This window comes from Acromyrmex echinatior, chromosome 17 (assembly GCF_024713525.1).
Source record: "Acromyrmex echinatior isolate Ae372 chromosome 17, ASM2471352v2, whole genome shotgun sequence".
Lineage (NCBI taxonomy): Eukaryota > Metazoa > Arthropoda > Insecta > Hymenoptera > Formicidae > Acromyrmex > Acromyrmex echinatior.
In genome coordinates, this window is record NC_141868.1 from 9140040 (window position 1) to 9150663 (window position 10624).

The following is a 10624-nucleotide window of genomic DNA, read 5'->3' on the forward strand; positions in this document are numbered from 1 at the left end:
TTTTAGCATTGATGTATTAATTAAGAAATTTCTTATATATGCAGTTATGCGGCATATTCAACAGCTTTGAGCGTGACAATCGCGATCGGCTGCAGCCTGCTGATCTTAAATGTCCTGATATTTGCTGGCGTTTATTATCAGAGAGATAAAACGCGGCTGGAAGTGAAGAGTCTTCAACAGCAACAAATGTTGAATCAACAATGTGGTCCTCGTGGTTTCACCGAACTGAAGCAGCCACCACCTCCGCATTCTCATTACGCAGGTGGTGGCCAAGTGATCGTAGATGTCGAAAATGAAATGTTAAGAAGGTATTGGAATGTTACTTTAATTTCTTATTACTTATTTGCTATTTAATTTGTTGATTATTATTTTTATTACTGAAATTATCAAATCATAAAACAATATAAATGTATTATTAGGTACGAATAAGTTCCCGATAAAGTTCTCAACTTTAAATAGTGCTAACAGTGTATTTCAATTTCTGCGCTCAGCTTTTTCATTGATAAAGTTCACCTGCGTTTTAAAAGTTATATAACAATTTGCAGTTACACGATTAACTACATTTTTAGTTTGATTGAAAATGAACGCTGAAAAAGTGCATACTCGCCATTATATGTTTCACACTACTTTCATCGTGGTAAAACCGTTGCTGAAGCAATCAGAATAATTTACGAGACTTATGAAAACAATATTGTGTTAGAAAAAACGTATTAAAATTGGTTTAAAAGACTACACTGTGGTAATTTCGAACGATAACGTGAACGATAAATACCGCTGCGAAGTATTCCTTCGCCATGATATATTGTTTGAAAAATGGTAAAAAGTGATTCGAAAGGATAATACTTTGATTGAAATCTTTGTACCATTTATTTTATTAATAAATATATTTTTAAAAAAACCATAGAAACTTATTTATATATTTAATATTTTGTGACAAATTTACTGAAAAGAAAAAAAAATTTACTGAAAAGAAAAAAGTCTGTTTTATTAATATAACAATTTTTATAACTTTTGTTAGATTGCAATAATAAATATGTTGAGCTTTAATTATGTTTATCTTTTTTTTTATTTATTTTTATTATTACAGGAATGTAATGAAAGGTCCTCCTAACGATTCTAGCGTTCCTTTTCAAGGCCAAGGAACTCATACACTGCCTCATCAACATCATTACCAAAAACAGCACCAACAGCAACATGCCACTCTTCCTCGAACTTCAGTCATTCAAGACATAAATACGCAAACTCAAGTAAGCAACTTTTAATTTATTCGTATGTTGCAATTAAAAAATATTCATACAAAATGTATACGAAATAATATAAAATAGTAAAATAGTAAAATAGTATAATAAAATGTTTTTTGGGGAAAGCGAAAAATTCAAGCAGCACACAGCGCCCAAAGGCATTAAAAAGCGCTAAAAATTTACGTAAGCGCTTTTTTAGTCCTTTATAGCAAGCGCTGTTGTGCTATTTGAGAAGTTTGTATAATTTTTCAAATTATTAATAAGATTTCTTTTAAAAAATTAAGAAAATTTTATTGTTTTAATTAACAATACACGAAAAATATAATTTTCATATATTAAAAATTTCAATTATACGTTATTATATCTTATAAGTTATTAAATTAAACAGAATTTATATTAAAATACAACGCACTTGATTGCTTTTACAGCAGGTAAAAAGATTTAGCTAATTTTAGAATTAAAGTATTAATGCAAAAACAATTAAATTTTAGAATAAGTTATTAAATTAAACCGAATTTTTATGATTTTAAAACGTTTTTATTACTTTACTAATAAAAAATTTACATACCATTAAAAAACACCACATTTAGTTATTTTATTAAAAAATACATATTTTTTCTCTTTTTTTATGTTTATGTCAAATTTAAATGAAAATCAAATATTAAACAGAGGAAAAATTGGCAAAACAAGTTTCATAAAAATAATAATAAATTAAATAAAAAAATTAGTAAATTATTCTCCAAAACATAGATTAGTCAGAGAATGCAATTTCAGTTACTCATATATAAATTAAATTATTGTAATAATTATTACTGCCATGTATTTTATATATATATATATATATATATATATATATATATATGTAAAATTCTTTTGAACACACAATAGTAAATAGTGCAATTAATTCAATTTATTATTATTTTATTCAAATTTGTAATAATAAAGTATTTACATAAAGAAAATACCTGAAAAAATATAAAACACTACAGGTACTTACGTACATAACACAAGATTAATATCTTCTAAGAATATACATAATATTTTCTCTAATAAAGTATATTGCGAAGTCTGTCAAACTTTTCGAACTTAAGTCTTAGTCTCTGAGAGAGTAAGATATAATAACGTATAATCGAAATTGTGATCATAAAATACAAGACGCCGCTGCTGTCCTGCATATATTATATCTAACTTAAGAAACTTCTTTAATAACATTACAAAATATGTTGCATTCTAAAAGTGTAAAGAAATTTTTTATCTGAAAATAAATAACTAATAATAATTATAAATAATTCGGAATTGTGTGATATAAATTAAAAATTTAATTTTTTTAACGCTTAAAAAATATGTTTATACTGTAACTTTATATATACAGGGTGTTTGGAAAAATAATGATAAATCTTTCGCATACAGGGCAGAATGGACTAAACTGAAAAAAAAAGTTCTCTATTATTTTGAAATTTTTGCAATAGTTAAGGATGTATGATCGATCACTTACATGGTGGTGAGGAGAGTATACTATTGTTCTTCATTGATAATATTAACCCAATATATAACAATCTTTTAATAATAAGAAAGGCTAATTTATGATTTATTAAAAGATAACATTGATTGCTAATTTTGAATTATAAATCATAATATCAATATTTTATTATTAGAAAATGCGGGTAATTTGATGTTTTATGTTCAATGATTATCGATAATTTGACAACGTTGCATTCTGAAAATGAAGTTGGCATTTCTACTCGAAACTTCTTGCGCACTAGTAATTGACAGTTAATAATTGACAATTAATTGAGGTTAAAATATTATTTCCGTATATTTTACAGTTATTTTATACGAAGATGCTTCGTTATAAAGGCAAATTCATAACTAATTCATAATTAATTCATAACTAATTGATAATTATTTTATACTAAAAGAATGCTTTACTTTTAATATCTCGAATTATGTGATAAGAGTTATATAATAAAAGTTACGTTTTAATATTTTAAACGTTATAAATATATTAAATTAACATTATTAATATTTATATTATTGTATCAATATCTTTAAAAAAAAAATCTGCATATTTTTTTATTATAATGTTAAATAAAAATTTTAATACTTAATATAAGATTAGAGTTATATTAAATAAAATAAATATTACTGAATAAAAAAAAATAAATATCTTTTTATAAATCAATTTATTAATTTACGAAGAGGATTACGTATTGCTAGTTATATATATATATTGAATAAATTTAGTGGATGGCGTTATTTATATATTAATACATGTACATTTATATATTAGTATCGTTTTTTTCATATATTTTAGTATATATTTTCAAATATATTTATTATAAATATATTATTGTATTTTTTGCTATAGCTTTCTTAAATTAAAAACGTAACAATAAGTTATAAGCAAGAAATATATATTCAATTACACATATGTCATAGGATGAAATTAGCCGCAATCTAATCTAACGTCGGAAGTCAACAGCGTTGCTAAGTTTTTCGCATGTATTTCTTTAAAAAAAATAGGCATGCTTTCATCAGCTTTTTGCTTGTATACAAATAAATTACACGGTGAAAAAAATTAAAATTCTTACAAGGATGTAAAAAAAGATTTGTTCTAACTATTTATATATTTTTTATGTAGATCGAAGCATTTTAAGAGTAAGTAATTATGTAATATATCGGGTCATTCAATGGATTTTCCGTAAGACACCATGTATAAAACTCTAACTCTTTCTTTCTTGAAAATTACACGGTCGATCGGTTTGAAATTTTAACATAGTATTAGTTTCGTTTTAAATAATATTCTGTGTAATTTTTAAACAGATCGAAACATTTTGATTTTTCGATTTACCTCCTTAACAAGATATTAATTGCTAAAAATTGACGAAAATTGGTTTTCAATAATTTTTTGCTCAAATACTATCAATTTTACAGAAAAACTACAACAGACAAGAATTGTTTATTTTCTTCACATAGAGGTCTAAGAATTTTTTTTAGAATTTTTTTAGAATTTTTTAGGCCCGGTTGCATCAATGTTACTTTAATTTTAAGCGAGGCTTAAATCTCTCTTTTCGATTTTAAAACGAGATAGAGTTTTAAGTTTCACTTAAAATCAAAGTAACATTGGTACAACCGGACCTTAATATCATATTTTCTCAAGTTGTTAAAAATGAGAAAATGCTGTACTAAAAAGTTGATAGCAAATTCTAAAAAAAATCGAGAGTTTTAAGAGCAGAAAATAAACAATTTTTGTCTCTTGCAGTTTTTCTGTAAGGTTGATAGTATTTGAGTAAAAAATTATTCAAGACCAATTTTTGGCAATGTTTAGGAATTAATATCTTGTTAACTATTGCGAAAATTGCAAAATAGTAGAGGACTTTTCTTCTCAGTTTAGTCCATTCTATCTCAATACGAAAGATTTATCATTATTTTCCAAACACCCGAGAGAGAGAGAGAGAGAGAGAGAGAGAGAGAGAGAGAGAGAGAGAGAGAGAGAGAGAGAGAGAGACAGACAGACAGACAGACAGAAAGGAAAGCCCCCTATTATGAGATGGACACTTAATATGAGATAGTGGCGTTTCTGCTAATAAACGCTATCTTTATATTGGTTCTATGACTTTATTGCCCTTGGATTTTGAAAACTATTTAGTAGAAAATTATTAGATCATGCCTGTAGTCATTGTAAAATAATATTTTAGAATTTAGATGTCTTCAAGTTTCATTGAAATGAGCATTTAAACCTTGTTTATTATTTATTATTTGGCAATAAATTCTTTATATAGTGATAGAGTAAGGTTATACTAATAGAAAAATACGGGATATGTTGAATTGTTTAATTACAGAAGTTAGATTTGTGACGATCGTAAAGCCATAAGACGTGGAAATCATAATATAAGATACCCAGGGTATTCCTAATATGAAATAACCCATGCTCCATGTTATAGTGAAAATCGTTGCTAAAGTATAAATGTTATTGTACAATAATAAAAAATACAACCGGAATGAACGTCAAGTGCCTATATCTTGAATTTGAATAAAATTTTATGTAACGTTATCTTAAAACTTACTAAATTCAAAAATGATGATTATTTTTTAAAATTCTGCCTATAGATTTCTAGCATTTACCCAAAATGAACTCGGTATCTCATAGGAGCCTTTCCTCTATATATTAGGTGTTGGAATTAATTCGTAGCGTTTTTTAATGAAAGAATGTTATTTATTTCACATGAGCATTAAAAAATACATTAATGAAAGTACTTCCCATCACTTGTAAAACGCTACGAATTAATTCCAACACCTAATATAATTATATGTATATGTATTTTTTATAAAATAGTTCTAAGAAATAACTATTTTTCTATTTTTCAGGGTCCTCCAAACGGATCCATCCATTTGACGGTTCCACGAGCTCCTCCACCCCCCAGGGCGAAGAGTCCGCCAGAGAACCAACCTCTTCTGCAAAGCGCGACGGTATCTAGTCGCGTATCGCAAGCGACAATGAGCGAAATGCGAGTGTGATGCTTGGACCCCCCTCCGAAGCCAGTCGTCCCAGATGTCCTCACGGCGTCAACCTTGCTGTAGGCAGTTCGTCGTGGACCTGTTGAAGTAGTTTGGAATAGCTACTGACATTTTGAGACAGGTCGACGCAGGATGTCCCAGGGAACGTGAGCTCCGGATGAACGGAGGGGGGTGCTGGAGAGAGAAGTTCCTCAGCTGAGGGATGATCGAGCCGAGATTGCCAAGTTTACCGAATATAAAAAAGAAAGCTCGAAATACGCTATTATGAATTTAAAAAGGCGGAAATTGCATCCTAAGAAAATATAAATTAAAGATTCGTATATTTCAAATCCATTCTGCAATTTTACAAATTCTTATGTATTGTTTAATTTTAAAAATATAAAGCTTGACATAGTTTACAATTTAAAAGATTTTTAGAAGAAAGATTCCAAGCAAAACAAGTTCATATCAAAATGACGTTAAAATAAATCGTTAATGATTGACAAGTGACTTTTAGCTTTTGGATAGAAGTGGGGTAGTCACACCATCGCATGTGCAATTTTCTTTGAATATCTTGTTCTGGAAAAGGAAAATAAAAATATTGTATCCAGAAGCTCAGAAGTCTTAAAGTTAATTATTTTTGCATTTCTTTATCTCATATGAATATAATTAATGTAAATCTAATTAAAACATAATATATTAATAAAATGTAACAAAATTTTAAAAAATTTTGGTGAATATTCTGAGTACTCCATCTATCTGTGTTATCTATTTAAAGATTAGCAATCATTTCGGAATCATTTTGATATCATTTTTGTCATGATGACTTATGTTTTGCTTGAATACTTCACAATCTTAATAATCATTAATTTAGCCTCAAACGAAAGAAGCAGTACAAATAAACAGCGCCTTGCTTAAAAGCTAACTTCGATATTCGGTAGACTTTGGTCAATATTTATGAAAATACATAAGAAAAAAAAATAATAGCAAATCAAGTGATCATCCTGGATCAATCGAAATTTCAATCAAATTTTGTGCGAAGGAATCAAAACGACGCATTTCGCTAATTAGTCGATAATGAAAAATCTCTAGTCGTTAAAAGAAACGAGAAAAGTGGTGGACGGCTCAATATGAATCGACGGCGATGAAGATGTAAAAAAGAAATACTCTAGCCACTAAAGTGTTAGATGTTCCTTGTACATAATACATGAATTTATATATATATATATATACAAATATATATATACCATAAGAACGCCAAAGTTTGCTACTTTCTAAGAGAACTGTATATGCATCACGCGTATCATTTCTTATTTTGATTTCCGGTTGATGTGTTAATATCCACGCGTGACATTATATTGTTGTAATGTAGAATGTGGAAATGAACGCATAGGAAAACTATTTCGAGTGCATAACGAGCGAGTTTGCTCATTGATTAGGATGGATTCTTTAATTTGTTAAATTTTTAGTTTTTAAATCATTTTAATCTTAATTATTCTCTTGTGGAATATTCTGTATATTTACTTGTATATAGAATTTTCTTGTAAAACCTTTATTTATTTATAAAAATGAAAATCTACTCTTAACCGTTTTACAATTGGGACTAACATGAAAGGAAACCATCGATGTAAGCGATGTCGCTCGTTATCGTTGCTCCAGTTGCGACCGCCATGCAGGTGGCTCCATTGCGAACGTATGTATTGCACATATGAATTATGATACATGATACGCACATAGCATGATCTTCGTATCCTCTCCGTGTACGCGTATCTACACACATATGTGTTTTATATATATGTATAATGAAACCGGACAATTTAAATCATTGTCATGGATGTTTCTAATTTTCTTCATTTCTTCCAATACATTTATCTCTTTGTACTAAATATGAACTACTACAAAACAACTATAGCATTGTTCATACTTTCATATCTTTTATACTTCCTTTGGATTCTTAAAACTTTTACAGAGTGATAAATCTTATTAATTAACGTGTTTTACATATTTAAACGTGTCATCCACGACGTAAGTCGATTTCCTTCGGAACTGTTACCCTTCTTGCAAAACACCACGAAACGATCCGATGTATTTAATCATGTGGTATAGATTTTTCAAAGTTTAACTTCCATCGGATATATATATATATATACATATACCATAAGAACATCGGATACATGGTATATGATTATCTTTTTTTGTATAAATATATACATATATAGGTGTAAAATAAAGACTAACGTAAAACTATTATGCGTAATACACTGCCACAAGACTACAAAAAAATAACATGGAAGGCTTTCTCTCTCTTACACACACACACACACACACACACACACACACACACACACACACACACACACACACACACACACACACGCACGCACACACACACACACAACTGCAATTTTTTTTATATTTCATGAAATAATAAATTTACAAAATAAATTTATATATTTATTTAAAGATATTGAACGAAGTATACGTGCATCGTGCAGAAATGAATGCTTCGAAAGATAATTTATTAATGAAACTAAATCTTTTTTGTTAATAATTTATGACCCTTTTCATTACATAAAATAAATTTATCAAAATATGTGAAATTAAAAATAAAAAGTGAAAGTTTAAAATTTAATCTTTAATCTTTACATTTGAAAATTAAAGAAATTAATAAAATTTGAATGTTACGAAAATTCTTTTTTTAAAGAACCATATATATCGATAAATCGATAGACGAAAGTCAAAATTTTGTACATATGCACCTTTGCTAAACCCGATGTCAAAGGCTGCATTTTGCTTGCTTTCTGAGCAAAACGAGACGATCGCGGCCACGAAGTGGCTTAGTTAGCTCCTGAAATCCTTAAATCTTTGGGTCCTCATAATCAAAGGATCTTACCGTCCTAGAAGGATCTTATACTTTTGTAATTGAACTAACTCGAGTTTATAGAGCGGAAAGATCCCAAATTGGCTGCAAAAACACCTGCTCATAAAACGTGGATGAAGGAAGAATGTAAAAATATCTTGGAGCCGTGATGTCTGACAGAAAAAATGACAAAATGACCTAGATGCGTTCGAGATTGGAATTTTGGAAAAAAAAGAAGAAAACGACGCCATATCGCCGAACGTAAATTTTAGCAGCACTCGCAAGCGTAAAGTAAATGTTGTGGGCGTTGTATGATATCATCATCAAGTACGGGACAATCCGAATATATTAAAGATTAAGGAACAAAGCTGGTACATAGTAATTAAAGAAGAGCGAAAGGAGAGTTAGAAAAAGAAAGAAAACGAGAAGAAAAATACGTCGGACAGTTAAGCAGATGTTTAAGAAATTTAAATAACATATTATATATATTATACACATATTACACATTGTAATAAATTATTATATGACGGATATTATTATATTTATGTGAGACCTTTAGCTCTCTCTGGCCTCGCGCTCTCCTAGAACAATACCTCGATTATACTTTCCGGCCGAGGGCGAGGCTACCTGTTACGTTTAACATTTTGTTGTCAAATTGTAAATACATAACGATATACATGGAAATATTGACTACTTGCTTATTATAATTAAAGTATCCTTAATCCTTTTTTTTCGTCATTTTACACATATATATATATATATATATATATATATATATATATATATATATACTTATATGTATGTAATATATAAGGTTAAAGTACTAGATGTAAATCAGACATTAGCTCTGGATTACTTTTTATATTTAAATAATTTTATAGTATTTTTCATTAAATGGTACATATTCATGGATTTTTTTACCATTTGTTTTATCTCTTTCGATTGAATTTAATTTATTAAAAACAGCGCTACACATTTTATTTGTTATCTAATTAAATGTGCAAGATTAACTAATGTATGTATCTTTAAAAATTTATTCAAAATGTAATATCATAAGAATTGCCTTATGGTTTTTATAATAGGTAGTAAATAATTAGATTTTATGGAAAAAATGAACGTTATGCTCAGTTAAGATTAAATGTGTCCGTAGGTGTTGTTTAATCATTATGATACAATAATACTTTTATTACGTAAATTTATTATAAAAATATTTAAAAACTTATAAATAATGCCATCCCGAAAAGATTTATTTGTTTTAAGTATCAAAATGAAATATAAAATAATATATACAAGTCTACATGCAAAAAGTATTACTAATCATAATTTCACTGCTTTTTTTGCTAAATTTTTAATTTTCATCTCTTAATTTTCATAATCTTTTTTATTACTATTGATTTTAACTGTCGCTAATTTTAAATAAACTTGACTGTTAAAATTGCATCATGATCCACAATTAGACCTAGAATTAGGATCTTCAATTATAATTTCGTTTTAAACTTGAATTACGATATGGATAACAAATCATTTTTATTAATCTTATGGGATGTAACGCCATCAAAAAGAATAAAACGTTTGGTGAATTAATCCGCAATTAGAACATGAATTGTGGATAATTGTCATTACTTTGTTTAATTCAAATTAAAACATATAATGAAATGGAATAAAATCATCTATAATGTCTTTATGATCAATTATGACTATTAAATATTTTATTAATTGTTTGATATTATTCTGAATAAAAAAAGATATAAATTTTTTTTTAAAGAGTAATCCACAACTAATGGTTTTACCCTATGCATATATTTTTTTAATTTTTAAAAATTATCTTAAAAAATTTAGCAAAAATTGAGTTTTACAATTATTGCCCTATATTTATTAAGCATTTTATTTTTAAGAATATACGGCTCTTTTACTTCACAGGTAACATAATTTAAAAAATGTAACTTTATTATTATCTTGAATGCGATAGATAAATTTTGCTTTAATTACCAATTATCAATTATAAAAAATGGACTAATATAATTTT

The 10624-nt window shown here is 27.6% G+C and overlaps 1 protein-coding gene across 2 annotated transcripts in view; it reads left to right on the forward strand.

Moving 5' to 3' along the window:
* NLG-4 (neuroligin 4) overlaps window positions 1-9282 on the forward strand; it is a 269767-nt gene extending 260485 nt beyond the window's left edge. The window contains exons 12-14 of one of the 2 annotated variants that reach the window (XM_087415318.1): window positions 45-308; window positions 1088-1247; window positions 5610-9282. In XM_087415318.1, coding sequence (XP_087271444.1) covers window positions 45-308; window positions 1088-1247; window positions 5610-5759 — 574 coding nt within the window. In that variant the 3' untranslated portion in view covers window positions 5760-9282. The remainder of the gene's footprint in view (window positions 1-44; window positions 309-1087; window positions 1248-5609) is intronic. The other variant, XM_087415319.1, reaches the window with a different exon arrangement.
* The last annotated feature ends 1342 nt before the right edge of the window (window positions 9283-10624 follow it).